This window comes from Nesoenas mayeri (genome assembly GCF_963082525.1).
Source record: "Nesoenas mayeri genome assembly, chromosome: 5".
Classification (NCBI taxonomy): domain Eukaryota; kingdom Metazoa; phylum Chordata; class Aves; order Columbiformes; family Columbidae; genus Nesoenas; species Nesoenas mayeri.
This window is the reverse complement of record NC_137548.1, coordinates 54,123,565-54,147,305: the sequence shown is the minus strand read 5'-3', so window position 1 is coordinate 54,147,305 and position 23,741 is coordinate 54,123,565. Positions and strand designations below refer to the sequence as shown.

Genomic DNA, 23,741 nt, shown 5'->3' with positions numbered 1-23,741 from the left:
AAAGGGTTTGCTGGCTCACTCATTTTGGCTGGGGGAAGAGGGTTGTTAACGACAGCACATCGCTCTGTGTAAACTCTGAAAATTCACCTTATGTGACCGGGCTGACTGTCTAGACATTTACAGTCACAGTTGACACTGCTGTAGAGGTCTCAAAAGCAGACCCTGCGCATTCTATAGAAATCAGGAACCAGAAAAAAATGGATGGATTCATGTTAGTGTCTCTCCTGTGCAAAAATAACGATAAGCAGAGTCCTTCATCAATTGCAGAGCAGCAGGTCAATTGACAGGTGTAGCACTCTAACATACAAACCACTTCTTTGTCTGGTTAGATCTCATGACATGCTAAGTCAAGGGACCACAAAGTATCCGTGCAACACCAGAACACAAAGAAACTGGCAGAGGGAGAATTATTGTGATAGGGAGTTGATGACAGACTCATAACAAACATCACAAATCCTTAGTTGTATCATTCAAGGCAGCTAGTTACCTTTCATGAAGTAGTCCACAAAAGAGGTTAAATAACATCGAGAAATACATGTAAAGCACTCAAAAACATCTTTTTAAACTCAGTGTGTGCATAAACACACTCTCATAGTTATTCTGAGTGCACTACAAAACCTGAAACACTACACTCAAAGTGCTTTTCAAGTCAGAATCAAGCCTGTTCCTTTAGAAAGATGACAGAAAACCAAAACACCACAAGCTCTTGATTCTCTTTAAATTGTCAATTGCTAACAGCTTTCACACACAGTGTGACAGGAGATGGCATCAGATACTTGCCTTTCATCAATGGAGGAATGATGAGAAAATGAGCAGAAGTTGCATCCAAAAAAAAATTGCCACTGCAGGGAAAAGGATATAGGTAAAAAACCAAAACTCCCATGAACAACTGAACAGAGAAAATCCCCAAAGAAAATTAAGCATCAGGTGGTTTGGGAAAACATCACCATTCATCAGTTGTGGATAGCAAAGTTAGGACCTGGTGACATAATTAATTACTTCAGGAACCTCTTCTATCTTTAATTTCATCCCATAAAGTGTGTCAAGCATATGTTGAAGGATTTTTGATCCCAAGGCTCATAGAAAACTATATGTATGTTTCCATACACATTTCAAGTGGTAAGAAAAGGTTATCTATGGGATGACTAAACTAAAGTTGTGTCTTGTGGAACTGTTATTTTAAATAAATTACAACTAAAACCCACCCTCAAACATGTCTTTTTCCCAAACCTGAGTAAAAATGTATTGCTTCCAGAGAAGTACAGCTTTACAGCCCGTATTAAGCTAATATCTCAATGTAGAATCACCCTTCACCTGAACATAATATACTTACTTTGAAATAATGACTGATAGTGACTCACTACAGTTACTAAGACAGATTAAGAATCTCAAGGGAATTCCATAGAAATTAATTCCAAACAAGGTAGCATTTCATGCCTTCAAAACAAAATACTTGTAGGACACTGATTAAATGCTAATTTGCAATATAATTTGTTGCTGTTTCAAAGGTGGGCTCATTTTGATGTATACTCATTTATCTGTTTGGAAGTGGGTCACAGCACTAGCTGATCGGAACAGTCACTGGTATTTACCTCCACCTGTCAAAGCAGTAAACTGTTCCATAGGAGGCAGCAACTGAGGAGATTCAGATTCTTTACACAGGAATAAGAGAATCTGAGAAAGATGCTGCTTATGAAACTACAGGATGACACCACTCTCCAAATGGAAGTGATTAAAAGCAATGGCACACCTGTGTACATTATCATTCTAAAATACACATACCTCCAAATTTATATTATGCCATAAGCCTAAACTACAGGAGACACCAAGGATTTTCAGATCTCTTTTGAATGCTTAAGTGACTCCATTAATTGGTTCATAATTCTTGCTGGCTGCTTGACAACAAGAGAACAATTGTTGCAGAACATTCAGCCAACACTGTTGTGACAGCTCAGAGGAAACCAGCAGAAAAGAGTTCTGAAAAAAATCTCCCATAAAGTAAACCAATGAGAAGTAGTAGTAAAATGTTTAATGCCTGTAATTTTTTGTATACATATTCTGCAAAACTTATATGCATTTGGTGTGTGCAAAAGTATACACTTTCTTGACAGCACCAGAAGACAATTAAGCTATGTATGAGTTTGTAACCTGATTTGTCACATTGTGTAAAAAGACGCTGTGCACAAATGATATCCCCAAAGAAAAAAAATCAGCTAAAACTAGAAGCACTCTTATTTACACACTAAAACTTTAATATTGCATCACACCCACTCACCAAAATAAATAGAAGTACATTCATCACAATTTAAACACCAGGCTCTCCATATATTTATTTTCTTTTGGACATGTTTTGGTCTCCAGAAATATGCTTTATCTAGAAATATGCAGCTACTAGATTATGTTACAAAATGCAAAAAAAATAGAAAATTAGTTTTCCTGGACAATATTTTGGGCTTTACACAAAAATAAATCCAGATTTCCATAGAGATCTCATATACTTCTTGAAAGATTTTTATTTTAAAGCACAGCACAGAGTTGCACACTAAGGCTTCCTGTGATATGCAAAACCCTGGCCTCCAGAAGACATTGCTGTAAAGTGAAATACAGCTCAAGCGTAAATACAAGATGTTTTCAAAAAGTAGTCATCAATAGAAAGTGCCCTTCATCTGATTTCGCATTAGCAGTAAAGAAGTAGCTACTGTAATTGTGCAATCAAAGCCAGACCTGGAAAGGTTTTAGGAAAAGTATGTAATTTCACACTATCAAGTTTAAGGATATAGAATCTGAGATAGCAGAAACCAACCAACCTTTTTATACTTCTACATTCATTATTTTTTGACACAATTTAGTAAAAAAGGCACATTGTCAAACAGTGAATTAAAAAAATCTAAAAACCAAACCAGAATTTCATTAAATACAGTTAAATCATTAGCTTAACAGCAGGTCCTCACAAACCAATATAAGCACTCTTCCAGTCTTTCTTAACCTCGAATTCAGATGCACTTTGAACAAGTACTGAAGTCCTCTCAATTAGATTAATCCTATTCATCTGGCAAGCAGTTTTTGGATACAGGGTCAGGAATTTAAAAATCAGTTCCTTCCTAGCTGATTTACAAATACACAGCAAACACATTAAAACTCAAACATTTGTACAAAATTTGAAAGCCATTAGCATCCCATGCCAAATATGAGAAAGTACTTCTTGACTGTAAATTTACAAGTGTGTTCTTGAATAACTTTTCATATGAAAGACAAAATTTAAGTCCTGATCACTGTGTGAAGAAACAGTTTCACAGTGTCTTAGGGAGGCTAGCAGAGTACATTCCAGTCACCATCTGAAATACAAATGACGATGTGCTTTACAGATTAAGAATTTTACCTGATCTTTCATGGTTAAATAATTAGGTTTTATCTAACCTAGATTTATCTGAAATGCAGATTTAATTAGCAATTGAACCAATTTTGAATGAATGTATTTATCTTGCTTCACAAAAGACATTTTTTACCACCAGGTGGGAAGTTGCTCACAGCTGATATAGCTGTCAGGGTTGACAGACCTAGAGCCTTTTTCCAGCTAAAAAGAATTCAAAAGTAAAAAGAAAAAAACAACAAAAAACCCCCACCCAAACCAGTAACTTGACCATGGTCCCACTGTTCATTGTCTTGAACAGACAATTCTAGGAACTACAACAGAAATTTGTAGATGGTCCCAATGAGGCAGAGTAAATACAACACATTTCTAGACAAGCAGTGAGGTTACACTATCTTGCACAGTCCCAAGTGCACACACTGAGAAACAGTTTTTGTTAGTTAATATAGAAGGTTAAAAATACAGAGGAGCAACAATGGCATCTTCATCTGGGCTCCCTGTCAGCTAATACTGAATTAGTTTATATCCTGATAGCTTACCCATGTCAGTGTTTTACTGAGGCAGTGAAATGCTACACCATTGACAGAAAACACCTTAAAAAGGCAAATCTGTTTTTTCTTACATTAAGAGTCAGATGTTTAAAGTTGAGCAGCTTCCAAGATTGTTGCTATCTGAATTGCTTTCTAGAAGCAGCACAGTTAAGAATAGGCCCCCAATATAGGAAAGGCTCCTTGGTTATTTTTCTGCAAGGTAATTTTTCCTTTTTATTCCTTTACATTTTTCTGCATCTAAACACCCAAAGCCCTTTTAGTACTTTTCCAAGTACTTGTAGCACTGAAATATAACAGTCTCAGCAGCTGAAGCCACAGGTACTATCAATGGAGTGCTGGAGCTTGAGGCAGAGCTGAGGAGGGAGACTGCTGAGCTTTGAAGGGCAACCTAGGGAAATCAAAATGGATGCAACACCAGATTTGAGCTTCAGACTCACTACAACTCCTGTAGACTTACATGAGCCCTGTACTGGTTGTAAACAAATTCAGTTACTGAAAGAAACAGTCTTTAAGTGCATAGTTAGAAATAATGTGCAAATATGGGCATTAAGGTAAGTAACTGAACTAGCTGTCCCGCTAGACATAACATTTGACATTTTTGGTTTGATGAAATTAGTCACAGGTATTAACTAGTTAACATGAAGTTAATATTGAAAAGCTGCAAATACATTCAAACAAAACTTAATTCTGATGTGATTTCTAAATAGTAAACCTAATTAGATAAATGACTTCTTCACATTTTAAATCATTTAACCCATCAGATGTTTAATGCAAGAAAAAACATGTGCATCATACACAATTTGTAGAAGCAGCAGCAGCTGTTAAACAAATGTGAGGATTTACAGGGCAGGAGAAGAATCCCCAAGCATACACTTGAGCCCAAAAGCACAAGTTACACACAAACACTAGAAATTCCTATTTTCAGGGTGTGTATTCATTGTACTGAATTAGACTGGCATTGGAATTCCAGACACAGCAAAAGCCAAACAATCTTTTGGCCATGCCCATAACTGTACAATTAGCACATGATACGCACTTATGTTTAGAAATAAAGAGGTTCCAATTATTTTTATGTCCTCAAATCATAAAATATGCAGCACCATACTGCTTTGAACATCTGTAGCAGTGCCTGAATTTGTACCCAAGCTGCTTCTGTAGAGAAGATGACATTTCAATACTTTGAGGCTCAACTTGGGAGGCAGAGTAGGATATAAAGTAATTTCTCTAAGTCTCAAGAAACATCAGGGAACAAGAATGCTCTTTCTTTCAAGTGGATGCAAAATTGTTTTACTGGTATATGGGCCCACACAGTTCCAAGTCAGTGCATAGCTAGTCAATATTTCTGCTGGCATCTTGAACTGGTTCAATCAATGGAAACTTCTATTAATTTTATTCCACTTAATAATATGCATTAGTGCATTAATTTCTTCATAAAAAACCAACCCTGGTGAGTATTAAAAATAAATATCTTATTTAGGTCAAACTAAAGCCTTGCTTTTCAGTACTTTAATCCCTTTAAATATTCTTTTGCCTTCTAACAAGCAAATGGAACTGAAGTAGAATAAGAGATGTATGGAGACAGAAGGTAGCAGAAACATGAACAAAGTCAACACTGTAAGTCAGTTAACGTGTCCTCAGCTTCTTAGACTGTCTCTTGCGTTTTAATTCTTCTTCTTCCCGTCTCATTTCTTCTAAGTCCTCCTGAACACCGAGTCTCAAGCTGTCAAATAAGATGAAATCCTTTAAACACTGCTATTCAAACATGAAATTTTATTTCTATCCCTCCCTCAAGAAAAGCAACCCTAAAGTTAGAGCTGATTTGAGCAAGAACTTCAAAGAAAATTCACAATTGAACTGATTTAATTATAGCAAGAATACAGCTTTAAGAAAATAAATCAGGTTTTTGTCATTCTATTAGAATAAAATGTTTAAGTAAAAATAATTAAAAGTTTGGTAAAAAAAAAATCAAGACTGAAAAAGCCCCCAATTTTAATATGAAGTTCATTTTTTTTCTGAAAAGCAGCTACCAAGACACATCCATCAATTCTTGCCAATGTAAATCTTACATACAAATCATAAAAGGACTGACTCATCAACTTCTCTGAGAACCACCCTAAAGCTTTTACAATGGCAAGGGAGAGAATGTATGTGCCAAACAGTAGAGAAGTAGAAGTTATTATTCCAACTTCCAGGCTTGAGGCACCATTCAGGCAGCCACAAGCACAACACTGCTCCACCCTCAGTCTATCCACCTGCCCTGGCTCTGGTGAACAGGCTCTTGGAAGAGACTCTACTCACACAGCATGTTCCAGCCATGCCCCTACATGATTTATGCAGCTTTGTAGAAATCAGGATATTGAAAGTGATACTTAAAACAGTATCTGCAATCACTGATCTTCTCTTCAATAAGTCAGGGCTGGGTAGTCTTGCTGGTTTGATATTAGAAATGGGCATAGCAAAGTGACCATTTTGTGATCAGCTACTGCCTCATTTGCAGCCCTGCCAAGTGGATTGGTACATCCATGGCTCGCACAAGGGAGCGCAGAACACACCTTGATGCAAAAGGTTCAGCCATTTGACAATGAGGATTCAACTGCTCCAGGCCAAACTGCTCCAGTATAGGTTCTAAATATGGACTTTATGCTTAAACAAGCATAGCAAAGTCATCTTGAATGCAGGAAACTGCAGTCATTCAAATTAAGAATAGAAACAAACACATCAAGGATCTATGTGGTAAAACTCTGGCTGGAAGCATCATTTTTCACTTCAACTTAGAACTTAATGCTATAATTTTAGTAGACTTGCCTGGTTAGAAAAAGTTCCTCATGTCAAGGGTCACAATGCTTTTAACTGAAAACTCAGTGAAAAGTAGCTGAGCATTGAAAACAGTTAAACTCAGTTTTACTCAAGTTTCTTATCTCCCCTTCCTTTATGCTACCATGTGTAGTTAAAAGTTAGTCTGGTATCCAACTCTTCAAAACCTCACTGTAAGTCTTCAGAGAATTCAGTCAATGACAATTTAATTGTAAAATTCCAGTAGTTTCTTCTAACTCCATTTAACAGACTATAGCTTTGCATGAACTGCAGCTATTCCCCAGGACAAAGGAAGAACAAGGACGCTGACTACAACTTCAAAAAGGTGCAAGTTTCCAGTGCTCAAGGCACCTTCTGAATAACAATATAAAAATTTCAGCAGAACAAAAAAACCACATCTAGTAACTCTGTATACTCCAATATTTTGCATAATCTATAAAAACCTCTTAACTTTCACAAAGCTTGTTCCACCAGCCATTAAAAACTAAGAAAATCAGTTTGTGAACACCTGGTTTTGTAACAGCAGCATAAGAATTGTGCAGGTCTAGAGGTTGAAACCAACATGAAAATATATTCTTCATATTTGAAATCAATTATAAAAGTTTGTCAGAGTACTTTATATACATACATAGAAATATATACAAACACGTATATAGATAAAGAATAATAAAAATCTCCTTCCAGTCCTCTAACTAGCAGAATAATGTAATGTTTGGGTCAAATTGAAGTTGGTTCCCCCCACCCCCAGCAAAGTTTGTGATGCATAAGAATGAACATACAAGACTTACTTATGGTACCCACCACTTCCTGGCTTAGTTTCATCATTACCTAAGCTTTGTTACAAAAAATGGTAATGCTTATTTACCTCTGCTATAAAAAGCAGCAAATACCCACTCTAACTTAGCCCCATGGCTTGGGCAATAAACTTCCCACTTTCTGAGTTTCATACCTCCTAGCTTCTTCTTTCTGTTGCTCTCTCCAGCTGCTCTCCATATAACGTAAGGCATAATCACTTTCATCTTTGTATCTGGAAATGAAATATTATATTTTAGTACACTAAAAAACCATTATCATGTACAGTTATGAATTCATGTACCTTCTTAGAAATTATTCCTTGTCATACTCAGATTTTAACGTTTTGAAAGAATCTAAGTTACAAGCCATTAAAATGCTTGCTTTCTTATATACATTATTGTCAGAGGGAAATATTTAAATAAGTTCTTTCATTGTCCAGCATTTTCGAGGCATATCAAGTTAGATCCTATTACAAAACAACTAAGAGTATTGTATTTAGCAGTTCGTAATCAGGCAGCTTCGCTTGATGAATTCTGAAATACTGCAGACTGCTTTGAAAAGCATTTTAACATCCAATAATATTAAATAGTTGCTGTGAATTATACAAGTGATACCTTTAAGAAGCTGTGTTTTCTAGCTATGTCCTTTGCATCAAATTTTATAGCTCACCAGAAGAGCACAGCAGGTAGTGTGAAAATTCAAGGTCTCTTCCACACAGAAGCAGCTCTAATGCCTGCTAAATTTCCGCAATGCTAAACCTTTTTTGGCTATCAGCAATTCCTCTATTTCTAAACCATTCTTATTTGTTGAACTATAATTTTTGTTGCTTGCTCTGCAATATTTTTAAGTTGACATTTTTCTTACCTTTTCCGGTCATAGCCAAATATTTCCCGAATGTGTTTTGATATTTCTTCTTGGGATTCTCCTTCATCTTCAATGAAGTCATCCATTTCGGAGTCATATTCATCATCATCATCTTCTATTTGTCTCTTGTAACTAATAGGTGGTCTTCCAAGACCTAAAAGACAGGTGGGTGGAAAAAAAAATAACTAATATAAGACTAATTTAACAGTACTTCTCCTTGCTAAATCTTGGGCACAGCCATTTTACAGCTCTGGGCTTCAAAGTGGAAAACTTTTGCCTCAAGTTAACTAGAAACTCAGTAAAAGGAAATACATCCTCTAACTTGTGCTTTAGAATATTACACATTATCACCATCCACATCTTGAGGAAACTACCAGAGAGAAGTTGATGTTCACGGTTTTCGAGGTACTTATTTGCTAGAGTCCACGCTGTTTGTTTCTCATCAGAAACTGCTTGCTTACCGATAAGGTGAATTTGCCAAAACACTAAAATAGCAGTCACAGATTTGCTATGTGGTTTTAATTGTCATATACCACTTTAAGCACCTCTTATTTAAGACACTATGAAACTTTAAAAACTAAGCATAATTAAACAATGCAGGAAGTGAATCCTTCAATCATTTTCCTTCTAACAGCATTCATATACCAACATCCATCACAGGCTGCTTAGTTTTCTTTTATGTAATACTTCACCCTCCAGGCCTGTATTTCAAGGAATATGAGCATATATGAAAATAGAGAGTTGTAAAGCAGAAAAAAAAATCATTCTGCTGTTAAATGTACTCTTTAAAAGGCAAAGATGGTATTTTGTTCAAGACCTCCTAATTGCATCTATAATGGTCAAAGACCCTCAGTGACTGCAACTCAGACATATATAAAAAATATAAGCCAAATAACTAAGTGAAAAAAATGCTTTCTCTAGAACTTCATACCTTGTGGATGAAGCACAGGTCTATGCCCTTGGAGAGACCGCATTCCATTTATCTGTCCATTGCTAGGTCTTGTGACTAGGTTTTTAGAAGAAATGGTTTCCGATACAACAGTACACTTGGGTTTTACAGCTATACCCAAGCCACTGCCTGGTCGTCCAGGTCCTGTGCTTGCACTGAGTCCTGGCCTTCCTGGGCCAACACCTGGCCTTCCTGGTCCTGTTCCCAAACTGCTGCCTGGTCGCTTGGCTCCTGTGCTTGCACTGAGTCCTGGCCTTCCTGGTCCTGTTCCTAAGCTGCCGCCTGGTCGTCCAGGTCCACTGCTTGGACTGACTCCTGGCCTTCCTGGTCCTGTACCCGTGCTGCTGCCTGGTCGTCCAGGTCCTGTGTTTGTGCTGATGCTTGGCCTTCCTGGTCCTGTGCCCAAGCTGCTGCCTGGTCGCCCAAGTCCCGTGCTTGAACTGCTGCCTGGTCGCCCAGGTCCTGTGCTTGAGCCACCAACTGGCCTTCCAGGTCCCATGCCCAGTCGCCCAGGTCGTGAACTTGAGCTGCTGCCTGGTCTTCCAGGTCCTGCAGCTGAACCGCTGCCCAGTCGCTCAGGTCCTGGCCTTAAACTGCTTCCTGGCCTTTCAGGTCCCACTCCAGTATTACTGCTTGATTGCCCAGGCCCTGCACTTGAACCGCCACCTGGATGCCCTGGTCCTCCTTTTCCTAAACTGCTTCCTGATCGTTTTGCATTGGAGCTGATGCCATGCTGAAGGGCTGCAGCATTTCCTGATTTTGTATGGGCAGATTTCTTCAGGCTGGACTCTTTAGCAGATGGCAACCTCTGAGCCCCATTGGCCACTGGTTTTGAGGGTGGCACATGAGAGCTTGAGCCAGACTTTCCAATACCATTGAGAGGCAATTTATTATGACTGCTACCAGTAGAGGTTTTTAAGGAGCTAGTTTTTGAGGTTTTTTCCATTTGATCAAATCTGGAGGAAGATAATGACCGCGAGTGTTTTTCAGTCAATGCTGGTTCTTTGGATTTCTTATCAGTACCACTCACAGAAGACAAACTGCCTTTTGGTGTGGAATATTTATCTGCTGAGCTTTTGTTAAGTTTTGCATTTACAGATTCTTTCTGAGAATTCACTTTTTTTGAAGAACTGGATATCCCTGTATTCTTAATCTCCTTCTCACTTTTCTTATGCATGTCTCCTCTTTTGTTTTTGCGTACCAAATACTCCCTCTCTCTCAATTCTTCCGCTGTCCTGGGTCTCTCTTCTACCTTTTTCACTACTTTTATTTCCACTGGTTCATACTGTTTTTTTTCAGCAAGCTTTAAGAGCTCTGCAAAGTTCAGAGGTGGTGGTGCACTTTTGGGAGGCGCCTTTGGTTTCACTGCAACTTTGGATGGTTTCTCTTCATATTCTTCTTGCTCATGCTCAGATTCAGTCTGACTGTATTCAAGTTGCTCAGTTTCATCTTCTGTTGCATATTCAGTCTCTGGAGCCTGAGCAACATTCTCACAAGTCCTCCTCTTTTTAGGCTTCTCTTCAACAGGAATGCCATTATAGCCATAAAAATTATCTTTTGTTCGTGAGGCCATAGCTCTTGCCTTCCTGTCATGTTTCAATTCAATACGTTTAGCCAAGAGTTCCTCTTTCTTTCTTCTTTCTTCCAGTGCTGCAAAAGAAAACCAGGAGACAGTTATGCAAAAGCTCTACTTTTTATTTCAGTTTCTTCCAAACTGATAAACCATTTAGGACAGTAGTTTAAGGATCTGTCTAAGAGCTATTCAAATTAGAGCAGCAAGTGATCAGAGATCTGCCAACGGGGCAAGCTAACCCATCTGAATCAGCTACTCCAACAAAGGTGAACAATTAAGATGCTGCTATTGCAAAACCCACTAAGGTGATTCAACCAAAGCAGCTGTCCAGAAAGCTAAGCAAACTAAGGAGAATTACTGTGTGAGGAGGTACAGGATTTATGGGATCTCTGGGTAAAGGAAAGAGTTCTGAGACTGAAAGAAAGTTTTATGACTGTACAGAATTTACTATCAAATATTTAACAGAAGATGAGGAAAGGGAGGGAAATCAAAGATAAGAATTGGGGGATAAGAATTGGAAAACAGGCTGAGTGTGCACACAGAGGAGTGTAGGGAAGAGACAGAAGCACCAGCCACAGATAAGCAAGTTGCTGGTCACTACATTAGTCTGGTAGGACCCTGTGCCTTATCTCCACAGTCTGTTCTATATTCTTACTGAACTAGTTTTAGCTATTTTCTGTATAAGTATACTTTCCACCTTGAGTGTGTGTGTGTGATCTACTGACAAAGTTCAGGCTGAATGAGCTGGTGAAGTGAATGAGAAGCCTGACTACCAGAAACTGGAGACACCATGGGAATGGGAGCCAAATACCAGAAAGACTCAGGAAATGCATGAATTCCTAGAAAACAGGTTGGGCTACTTCTGCTGCAGGGTGTCTGTAAAGGTACCATCCCCTGCCTGTGTTATTCTATTGTCAAGAGCTGTGACTGTCCAGAGGGTGAGTGCATGCATGCTCATGTGGAATTCATGTTCAGTCTTGCTTCAGGCTGGACCTGGCAGGAGGGATAAGGAACAGGCTCATGACTGGTGCAGGAGAAGAGAAATATCCTGGACCATGTAGTCCATCAGACTTGTTTATCTTTAACAAAACACTGACATCAGAAGCAAAACAGTATTAATTTATTCTATAGGCCATTTAGAGGAAAATATTCATACAGTGGAAAAACTGTGACTCAAACAAAACCTCTGCCATGAAAATTTAAAATTCAGACTCAATTGATACACTAGATTAAGACACAACAATAGCAACTCTTACAATTTTTTCCACACAGATGAAGCTTTTCAAAGTTAAGCTACCAAAAGTCCAGACGTTTTCATGCAATATCTCTTCATCTTAATTACTTCTAAATCTTCAACAGTAAACACTAGTGTAGCTGATAAATGTTTAACTCCTTGGGAAAGCATGTAAACATCCCTAGTCCTTACTTGGTCCTGGTTTTGCCTCAGCATAACTTATGTGCAAAAATTCCTGAAACGCATGCATATGTGTATTTGCAAGAGCTTTGAATAAGATGACAAAGTCCAAAAGAGTCAATGAAAGCCTCCTCCAGGAAATATTAAGAACTGTTACCTTTTTTTCTTTTTTCTTCTTCTTGCCGTCTGAGAAATGCTTGCACAGCTGCAGACTCTACACCCTTGACTTTTGGAACCTTCTTGGGAGGACCAACAGCCAAACTGTACCTTTTCTGCAAAGAAGAAAAATTATGTCAGAAAAGTTAAGAAATGAAAAAAAATCTTTAAGTTTTTGAAAGTGAGGAGTTATGTAATAGCTATGTAATTGACTTTAAGCATAGAGACAGTTGAGAATAAACTTAAAATGAATTCCCACTGACACCAAGAGTTGTGACAGATACAGTTGACTCCTAGCCATACTTTGGTTCAGGCTGACTAAGAAGCAACAGGCCTCACGTCCTTGCAGTGAACTTGTGAGCTAGAAAGCCCCTACTGTACATACAAGAGACAGAAAGTGCCTTGAAAGATACTTTGAAAGGTGGGTTTGAAACCCAAAAGTGTAAGATAATCAAAGTACAGAATAAGACACCAGAGCTAAAAGGAAAACATCTATCTTGTCTATACTATTGACTAGCAGCCAACTACTTCACCCTATACTTATTACCAACAGGATGGGCCCAGTTTGAGCTCTCCCTGAACTGCAGCTGGACTGCATGCCAGGAGACCCTCCCTTGAGCAGGGACACCTCTCAAGGTTAGAGATTCATGACCTGAGACTAAAAGATCCTTCCTTACCGAAGGTGGAGAGACCCCTTACCTGTAACAGATCCTCAGTAAGAGACTGATAGCATGCTGAATTAATGTAATGAAAAATTACTACTCCATGCAGCTACTCAATATTATTACATACATCATATGGATAATTCCATTAGATACAAACCATTGAATGAGTCCAAGACTAAGTTTGGATCCAGCCACACCTAGGCTCCAAAAAGAGTTTAGAAAGCAAAGGGGGTCCCCCACTCTGAATCTTGTGACTCAATAGGAGGGTCCTCCTTGCTCTTTGCATCTCTAGCCTCTGTGTGAATCATTCTAGCTCAATTCTAATTCAATTTTCCCTTTTATGTTTCTTCCATGCAGTTATTAAACAAGGTGGCCCCTGCCATCAAGCTTATTGAACCTCATCAAAACACTTAAAACTTTGTTAAATTTCAAACTCATTGAACTCTGTCAAATTATTTTATCTCAATAAAATATATTGCTGCTTCACTGTTTTGAGTGAGGTACATTCCAGTCATCCACAAGAACGCACTCAGCTTTCAAAAGGAACAAACAAAACCAGAAGACGGATAGGGAAACCTAGAGAAATGAGTAAAATCCACTAGACTGAAAAGGAATTTAACAGCTGCATCAGCAATGAAATAAAAATATTTTAGTTCAGCCATAGTCTTTGACTAAGCAGGAAACAAAAGCAGACTACAGCTCAAGCTGACAGAGCCCATGTAATTCCAGACTGCAGGTCTACAGATCCATCAGGGCTTTCACCTTTTTTGTGGACACTCACTTCAGTTGCAGGTTATCTTATTCAGTGAACATAAATCAACTAAAGAAATGGAATTACTCCAAAAGTTGGAACTGACTTCACCAGCATAATTAGTAGGTTGATGTAAAACCAGTGATACTGATTTTAGTTCCTGCTGCAGTGATCTCAAGCAGAAGAGTACTGTACATCAACGAGTTAACGATCCACATAGCAGTTGACTTCAACAGGTGCAGGCCTGCACTCCACTGTACTTACTGCTTGAGACAACTGGATGAACTCAGAGTAATTGGGACAGAATATCCAGACCCCACTTGGCACCTGGCAATTACACCACTTGCATGTGCTGTAATTTGCCTGGAGAAGAGAAGGCTCCAGGGACACTTTATGGCATTTCAGTACTCAAAGGGGGCTTACAAGACAAAGACAGACTTTTTAGTAGGGTCTGTTGCTATAGGACAAGTGGCAATGGATTTAAACTAAAAAGACAGAAGATTCAGACTAGATATAAAGAAGAAAGGTTTTACAACGAGGGTGGTGAACCACTGGAAGAGGTTGCCCAGAGAGGTGGTAGATGTCCCATCCCTGGAGACATTCAAGGCCAGGCTGGACACGGCTCAGAGCAACCTGATCAGTTGAAGATGTCTCTGCCCATTGCAGGGCAGTTGGACTAGATGACCTTTGAAGGCCCCTCCCAACCCAAACTATTCTATGATTCTGTCTTGCTCTATGTTGAAGTGAAGCAGCATGTTTTCATATTTTTCATGTTTTCCTTTTGTTTGTCAGTAGAAATGACAAATAGATCTGTTTACTTCAAATAACATCTTAAAGCTCTTAAAGCTCTATTAGAGAGCTCTAAACGTAATAGACCACAATGCCAGAGATCCTCATCACAGGCAGGATTTGCACAGCTCACATGCATGTCTGTCCAGTGCTGTACAACTCAGGTTCCAGCAGCTGAACAGATAAAGTTATCTGTGCTATTACCTTTTTTCCTTCACCTGTTATCTTCAAGAAATATTATTTTAATCAATATGTTAAGAGTCCAAGTGCTTTTCATACTTGGATCTATAACAAACACTTGCACTAGTATGCTATACCTGTTCAGACATAACCTTTCACAGACATACCAGTTATCAGATTGGGCTTTTGAATGCTAAACCAGAAAGAAACAAAGACTTTTTTGATCCTCCTCACACAAACAGACTAGAGAAGATAAAGCAATAAGAAGGACAGAGACACTTGCAAAGATAAATACAATAGAAGTCAGTTAAACCCAGAAGCAGATAGAAAGGAGAATACATTTAGGAAAAAAACCCAAACAAAATTAAAACAAACACCCAAAAAACCCACAACCAACTCTATTTGAGGGTTGAGTTTTTATTTTCTTTTGTTTTTTTTTCATTTCAGTAGTAAGCCAATAGATTATAACCTAAACCAAGATCTTCCCCACTGAAAGTTCAAATGAAAGAGCTGTGAAGTACGGTTTCACATAAAAATAGTATCAATAATTTAAAAAGTCACACAAATCAGTACTCCCATAAATATCTTCCTATCCTCATATAGACTTATGAAACTTAACAACAAAAATCTGGTAGAGATACCTACATCCCAATGTTTTAGAAGAAATAACCAGGAAAGCTAGTAGCATAACTCCCTATAGATTTCAATATAATCCAATGGAAACCTCTAATTTCTAATTCAATGAAACAGCAGCACATGCACAGACCCTTGGATTACTTAAATTACTAACTTGCAAACCTATAAATTATCTTGTATATACATGCACTAAGAAGCAACGTTCAGAGACTAATTTCTAAAATGCAGCCTAAATGGGCTCCAGGAAGGGCAGCTACAAAACCAGCTATTTGTAGTTGTCTTTAGTATTTTCTGAAATTACTAAAGCAAAATTATAAGGATACACCATCCACATACATTGCAGTAGTAAAACCTGACATATTGCCTCATCACATTGAAGACCTACTACAGTCAAGCTTATTTACCAAGATTCACCTATGCCCAAGAGAGTTTACTACAACCTGAGAACTTATTTTGTAAATCCTTATTAATTAGAGAAGCTCCAACTCTGAACAATTTTTGGTAATTACAATGGAAATCATTAGAATTGATCATCATAGATTGGACTGTTTAAAGGATAAGATGATAGCTGGAGCTGGGCCCGTCTGCTGTGGGAAGCTGAGTCCTTCCCTCTCCAGCTTTTGTATTGTTTACACCAAAAGGATTTCCAGAAACCTGAACCATGATGCAGTACTGACTCTCAATTTCTGCTCAAGTATAGGCCATGAACTTCAGTGGCCCAAAGTGATCCAGCATGCTCCATCTAAATCAGAACAGATGGAGAAGCAAAGCAATCCACACATTGTCAGTGAAAATACTTTGAGAAAAAGGTTGAAGCACATTAGTACCTTAGGAACCATTTGAGGTTAGTATAATGTCTACATAAATTCTCTTACTCCCAAAGTTAAATATGTCATGTTTTGCAATCGGTAACCTTATTTGGCAAAACTTGGTTTAATCATTCAACTTGTACACAGTTTTTTAAAACAGACAAAACAGAGCATTTTCAAAACAGGATATGGTTGGAATCAACCTTAAGGTCTTTTCCAACCTAAATGATTCTGTGAGAGAGTTTTTAGTCTAAGGAGCACCTATCAAAACTACTAAAGAGTAGGGACAAATGTAGATTGAGCTATCCTGCTAGGAAGCCTTATAAAGAATTAAAGTGATGGAGAAGCAGTTTTCAGGCTTTGTTTTGCTGTTCTACAACCAACAGTCCTATCAGGCAGCAGGTTGGTAACGCAGCTTGACAAACATGCCATTTTCTCACTCTTAGTAATGTGGCAAATTGTGCAGAATTCAACATATAAAACTCTTCCTAACAGTAGGATTTCTTGATATTGACTAACAACTGAAAACACAGCTAAATTATTCATAAATGAACACTCATTTTCTATACTGTAAATCACTTCTATTGTTGATAAAAGTTTTGTTCACCTTCATTTAGAATCAGGATAAAATAACTAGCTTAAGTTTAGTCTATTTAAAAGCACTGAACCATGCACATGTTCCACAAGCATTGATAAAGTGTTTTACTCACACTGCAAATGAACATGCATCAGATTCCGGGTAAACCAGGCAAAAGCTGGGTCATGTCACCACTTAAATCACCCAAGCAGCAGCTGCACTATTCTTTTTTCTTTTTACAGCTATTGCCAAGTTGGTTAAATCAGAGAAGCAGAAATGTTAAGCCTTCAGGAGACAGCAGGTCAAGCTGTTCTCAGAACACTGAGCTGCTCAACTTGTAAACACCATTACCTCTCTGGGCAGAACCTAGTGACAGTTTTAAGTGAATACTGCTGAGATACACAGTGGGCACTGCTTCACCCAGAGGAAGAAGAGCGAGCTGTGGAAGTACATTGCTTCAACTGTGCACCCTTAAGAAATAACAAGTCTTTTCCTACTGGTGAGTAGTATTTCTCCTGAGGTGTCCTATTTTTTACCTTCATTTCTGCAAACCTTGCCAATAAGCGGTTCTCCCTGAATCTGAGCAATGGTACTTTAAGAATATGGTAGAAAGTTTGCTACAGTGCAAAATCTTATGTTTTCCAGTTATAGCCTGAATAAACTGTTTCAGAGAGCTATCTAGCATACAAAGTCACATGACTGACAAAGCAGCAGATTTTTCTCTGAAAAGTATACCTCAATACAAAAAGATGAATTAAGAAAGATGGGTATTAATATGGCAAATAAAAAACCCATCAGGCTGTATATGCCTATACATTCACACACATACATACTGACATGCAAAATATATATCAGGTATAGTCTATACTTATATAAAGAAGACATCCATCCCTTAAATGCAGAGTGCCAGTGGCTAGTAATCAGCTTCAGTAAGCATGCAAGCTCCAGGTCACAAGTTTCAACTGTGTAATCTGCAACTATGATTTTGCTCTTAAATCACTGACTTTAAAACATGGCACATGATCCTGATACAGTTGCAGCTGTCTTGGTGTCACCATTAAAGTGCCAAATCTTGGACTGTAAAACAGATTTTATAAAGTAGTTGTAAGCTTTGTGACACCCAAATGAAGCCCCAAAAGGTTTAGACCAAATACTAGACCCAGATACAAGCAACAGAAGTAGTATTGCCTTTAATGATGATCAATATTTACACAGGTAGCAATACAAGATGTGAGTGATCAATTCTGCCAAACCTGATTCTCAAGTAGAGCACTCATGCAATTAATAATTTTTGCTACAGGCTTGCACATGCAGTGTGCAATTCCACTCATACTATTTGGTACAGGCAACTTGCAGGGGTTCTCACAGGTTGAGGGTTTATTTGTTTGTTTGCTTGTTTTTCACTAGGAAGTTGTGACCCCTGTACAAGTTACAACACTTTTCCTGTTCTTATCATTCATCAAGACATGTAGCCTTCTCCAGTGAGAAATCCCTCTTTCTCACCAAATATTTTTCAGGGTATAACTTTCTGATACTATCACTAACACTGCATTCACCCAGTTATGCCACACATACATCCATGTTTGTGCCACCCCTCTCACAGTACTCTAATACTAGTCTCTCAAAAGGCAGCTAAATTGTTAAGTGGTCATCTGTGTAAATTGACCGTGGCCTCTGCTATCATTCCATGTTCGTACTGTGAAGACCTCTGTTACAGTCCTATCACTGTCCCCTGCACAGACACCACACTGGGGTTACCAGCTGCTCACTCTGCAGATAGCATGATGTGCATGTATTCTAAGAAAGTCTTTCTCAACTGCTGTTATCAATATCAAGTCAGGAGAAGGTAAACGGTAGTTACCAAGCATTCTTAAATTTGATTCTCTTCAGGTTCTAACAACCCCTACCAAGAGAAAGGCTTTAGTGATAAGAGCATTTTAACTATCAGTTCATACTGTTTCATCTTCCCCAACCAATTTAACAGGGTCACACATTTTACTTCTAAAAAATGCAAAAATAATTTTCTTAAGATTTTGCAACTGCTGTCACAAGCTGGAGAGTTAGCTGGAAAAATTAAGATTTTTTTTTCTGTTAAATGTTGCTTCATACAGTGTAAAAAAAAAAAGCATACTTTGTGCTTTCCTTTATGTAGTGGTATTGTGGTCCCTATTCTCATTTACTTACGCCAAAAGAGGCCAGGAATAGGAAAAGCTCAAAGTTTTATACACTGTAGTCAGTGTTTGCAAGCATCTGGAACTTAACTATCAAGTTCAGTCAAGATGAGAGTACAAGCCCCCCTCACCCCTTGAGAACTTGTTACATCAGGTATCATGCAGTTCCTCCTGGTGTGGACACTGATATAATATAAAGCATTTCTAGGCCCTGTTTTGAGACAAGTTTTAACCTCATAATACACACACTGATCAAGCAGGAGTCCGATTCTTTGCTGGCTATCTGCACCTTCACAGCCATTCTCCATGTTTCTCTTGCATGGCTTCTCTTGCCTATGGGCAAACACTAAACAGTTTGCAGACTGCAATTTCATGTCACACACAGGGTCCTCTGAACAAACTCTGGGATTTTGCTACTGTTTCACTTCTCAATTACTGGTAACTACCTGTAGATGTCAACTTTACCAGCGGCTATTTTGTAATGATTCATACTCCCCATGTATCAGTCCGGCTTCAAATGAGACTTCAGCAGGTGCTGACATGGATGACAAGCTGTTTCAGTTCTGGGTCAAATTTGTGGTTAAATGCTACTCTGTATCAGACCCTGTGCAGCAAGATTCCTCCTCAGTTAAAAGGAGTAGGAAGTTACATGAGATCGTTTCTAATAATTTATAAATGACAATAGAAACAAAGTGAAATAAAAGAATGACTTGGTTCCAACTACTCTCAGTGTTTTGTTTGGGTTTTTTTTGTTTTATTTTTAATTGTGGCTTTAAAAAAAAAAAAAACTGCAATTGAGTTTTATACTTTTAAGAATATCTTCCATACAAACATCTTAAAGTGTTTCACCACATCACATAAAACTTGTGGCATAACAGAGTATACAAGTTTCACCAAAAAGAGTGACATAAAAAGTATTTAAATCTTAATGAAAACATTAAATCTCATAACTGGCATCATGTCTAATCAAAGAGAGATCACACTGGAAATCTAATGAATGTTAACATGAATGCATGTAATAAGATATATACACACAATAGTGAAGCCCCAGTGGAACATTATGTGAGAAAAACTGGGGCTCTTTTCAGCAAGTGATATAAAGATTATTAGCAACACACCATTAATAGCTTATACACTAGCTCATATACGTACTGGTTCATTTTGAAACAAAACCTGATGCAACTAATAGGGCACTGAAAGGCTGATTTTTGCAGTGTTCCTTTTGAATCTGGATTTCCACAGGGAGATGAACAAGCATGCTTGTTTTCACAGGGAAATGATGCAATACCTACTTTACACAGGTCCCTCTTTTAAGGTACAAGACCATATTATTTCTTAATTAGAGTTTTTCTATAGTTTCTGCTTTTGAGATACATATATTATGCACTTTACTCTTTTTCACTACAATAGGTGTGGAATACTTAGTTTAGTGTACTGTAAAGCTTATTTTAAACTTCTCAAAGGGAAACTCAGGGGATATGCTGATTAATGCAGGATCTAACTTTTCTGGAAACTTGTTAACTTTATGTACCAGTAAAGTTAGTAATTAGCCTATATGTTATTTTTAATAAAAATGTTTAGCTATATTCTTGTATGTGAACACATACTTCATGTACTAGCTTTAATCTAGTGGAGATCCATTGGTCAGAAAACCCCCACAAGCCCTCTTTTGAAGCCTAACAGCTGCAGAAAACCTCAAGCAGTACCAAGTGCAGCTCCACTTTTGCTCAGAGACTAAGGCTAACTCTACAGTTAAAAACTGCACCACTAACATGTTGGAATGACAGGAAACCAAACTGCTTCAACTGTGGATTGAATTGTATGCTCATTCCATGAGTTAATCAGGTAAGCAAATCCTAATCCTGTCTTTTCTAAAAAGAGTAACAAAACCCTCATGCACTGCACAAGTTGGATTGCCTCCCTCCACCATCTCCCCTGCAACAGAGAACACAGCAGATATTTCATCAATTAATCATCATGGTTTATAACTATTTGTGACACAAAATAGTGGTATATAACATTAAAGCTGCATTAGAAAACTAAAAAGGTAAAAAGAAGAACTACAAAAACCCAATGAAAATTTACACGAATTTAAGTATCTTAAAGTATTTATATATTGGATATTTTCATATTTCCAAACCATACTTCTCTGTAGAGTCATAGACAAACTAAATAGGCTACATATTGAAGACTATATTTTATAATTGTTTTGGTTTTGTTTTCTTTTGTTTGTTTGTTTGTTTTTTAAACACAATAGAATCTGATGAATTAGACATATCTGCCATATGGTTGGTCCATATTATTATCTGGTCACAAAATCAGTGAACATTACCAAAGTTTTAATAGCTATATAGAGAGACTGAGATACTCTCAATCCTCAAACGTCTCCATTTTAGCAGTGTCAGAACTAAAGAGTACGCTTTTTGTGTTTTTCCTGTAGTTTATGCTAAAAACAGCTACCCCTCTCATTCACACTGGTTTAAGCAAGCTAAACCTAGAACTCTGGCACTCAGTTAAAGAACAGACAAGAAAAGTGTTCACCTAGCTGATGGCTACCAAAGACAAGATATTTTTAATCCAAATAAGCACTCATTTTATAATCCGGGTCCTGCCAAAGGAATGAAACACAGTATTCTAATGTATCAAAAGGCCACACAGGCCCTTCCTACTGCCGGACTTCATTCAACCAACTAAGTGGGTTACTTCACACTGAAACAACATAAAACTGATAACAGCTCGAGTTAAAATACAAACTGCTGAATTACAGACTTCAGAATAATATTCATAATGAACCAAATGTATCTCACCAACAATCCCCATATAGTCAAGTAACATATATATTCCTTAGCGATGGATACAAAGGTTTGGACAACACAGCACATTCATCCGAAACTTGTCATTCTTTGTCTCTGACCCGCATTTGAGACGTGGCAGCTTCTGTTTTCAGAGCAAACAAAGGGACTTTTCCGACTTTTAACCACAGCCGCTGCCTTCTCCTGCACCCGCGTTTTTGCTCTTGGGATCTCGGCATTTCCAGCGACCCGGAGGCACAAGCCCCGTCCCAGCTCCACGCCGAGACCTGTTGACAGGAGCAGCCCCTCTCGGCCCCCCTGCACACAGACGCCCCTCCGCCCCCCAAACGCGAGCACCTCCAGTCGGCGAGGCGACAGGCCCGGCCCCGGTCCGGCCGGTTCCGGCAGTGCCGGCCAGGCCCGCAAACCGGCGTCCTCGGGCGGGTTCCCGGGTGGGGGCCGAGGCCCAAACGAGACCCTCGATTCCCCACCAGGGGAACGCGGGATCCCCGCACGACCCGGCCCGGCCTCGAGCCGCCAGGAACCGGCCCCCGCGGTTCCCCAGAGTGCGGGCAGGCAGGGGGCGCCGCCCCAACGGCTGTAACCGCCACCGTGCCAACGGCTGTAACCGCCGCCGTGCCCCGGCCTCGCGCTCCCCGCACCCGCCCCCAGCCCCAGCCACCCCCGAGCTCACCGGCACTGAGTTCAGCCCCTGCTGCTCCGAGGCCATCATGAGAATATTGTGGAAATCCATGGCTGGCTCGGGGACGGCGGTGAGACAGCCGCCCCGCTCCTCCCCGCTCCCGGCAGAGCCGACCCCGGCCGCCCGTCCCCGCCCGCCCCGCCGCTCGGCTCCGCTCGCTTCCGGCCGCCGCCGCCTACCCTTTATATCACCTCGCCTCGCGCCGGCGTCACACCGCCCGCGCGTCACCTCCGCTGTGACGTGCGCCTCGCCGCAGGAAGCGCGTCTGCCGGGGAAGGAGTGGGGGCGGCCCGGCCGGGGCAGCGGCGCCGCTCGGAGCCCCGGGGAGGCTGGGGCCCGGGGCTGCGGCCGGGGCGGCCTCATAAGGGCCTCCGGGGCTGCCCCGCCCCTCCCGCAGCTGGCGCCGCTGCGGTGCTGATGCCTGGTTTGGCCCTTGGGCTCCCCCGGCCGCACCGCTGCGCGCCTTGGTCTGACCCAGCGGAACTCCGTGGCCCCGGCAGGGACGCGTCAATAAATCAACTTGGAGTGCCTTCCTTTTTTTTTTTAATATCAGCTCTTGCTGTTCGGGGGGCGGTGAGGTGTGCGGGGGCGGTGAGGTGTGCGGGGGCGGGAGGGGACAGGACAGGCTGTTTCGGGGCGGTTGCTCCGGAGCGCCCCGTCCGCTGCCCCGTCCCCCTCCGTCCCGCGGGTCAGCGCCGGGCAGACGGAAATCATGGAACAGCGGGGAGCCGGGATTCAGATTTGCAACGATCTGTCTTACCAGGCTTGGAAAATGGTGCTTGGCTTCCAGGGAGTCACAGTTCCAGCAGCAGTGCACCCCTGGCCGCCTGAAACTCCCTGACACATGGGGCTCGCAGGAGCTGTGCCGGCCTTCAGAGTGGCAGAACAAGACGATCTATGTGTGTGTGTGTGTGTGTGTGCTCAAATACTTTTCCAAGCCAGAACACTGAGCAAGGACATCAGTAGACTGAAGACTCTTCCCCTGCATCAGTTATCAGGTCTTTTCCTGTTACTCTTACCGAAGATCCATCTGACAAAAAATCCTGTGCTCCACACTGCTCGTAGAAACCTGGGCACTGGAAATACGCTTATTTTCCTTCATTTTATCCTTTAACATGAATTCTTTAATATTGATATCCCTCAAGCGCTCTTCACTTTCATTTCCTCCAGGTTCCTTCCTTT

At 40.0% G+C, this 23,741-nt stretch overlaps 1 protein-coding gene across 1 annotated transcript; it reads right to left on the bottom strand.

The window, feature by feature from the left end:
- Window positions 1-2,039: 2,039 nt before the first annotated feature.
- On the bottom strand, window positions 2,040-23,471 carry SPTY2D1 (SPT2 chromatin protein domain containing 1). The gene is made up of 6 exons (XM_080344823.1): window positions 22,551-23,471; window positions 12,488-12,602; window positions 9,326-10,993; window positions 8,395-8,548; window positions 7,685-7,762; window positions 2,040-5,641 (listed from the first exon to the last, which is right to left on the bottom strand). The coding sequence occupies exons 1-6, from the start codon at window positions 22,920-22,922 to the stop codon at window positions 5,545-5,547; spliced, it is 2,484 nt and encodes an 827-aa protein (XP_080200949.1). The 5' UTR covers window positions 22,923-23,471; the 3' UTR covers window positions 2,040-5,544.
- Window positions 23,472-23,741: the final 270 nt, after the last annotated feature.

What these genes read in the sequence shown, in the direction of transcription:
- SPTY2D1 (XM_080344823.1), bottom strand. Translation starts at nt 22,922, where the DNA reads ATGAGGCCGCCCCGGCCGCAGCCCCGGGCCCCAGCCTCCCCGGGGCTC. An exon ending in ACCTGTGCTTCATCCACAAG is followed by an intron (nt 8,549 to 9,325) that starts GTATGAAGTTCT and finishes CCTGTCTTTTAG; the next exon opens with GTCTTGGAAGACCACCTATT. An exon ending in CAGAAAGAAGAAGCTAGGAG is followed by an intron (nt 5,642 to 7,684) that starts GTATGAAACTCA and finishes CTTATTTGACAG; the next exon opens with CTTGAGACTCGGTGTTCAGG.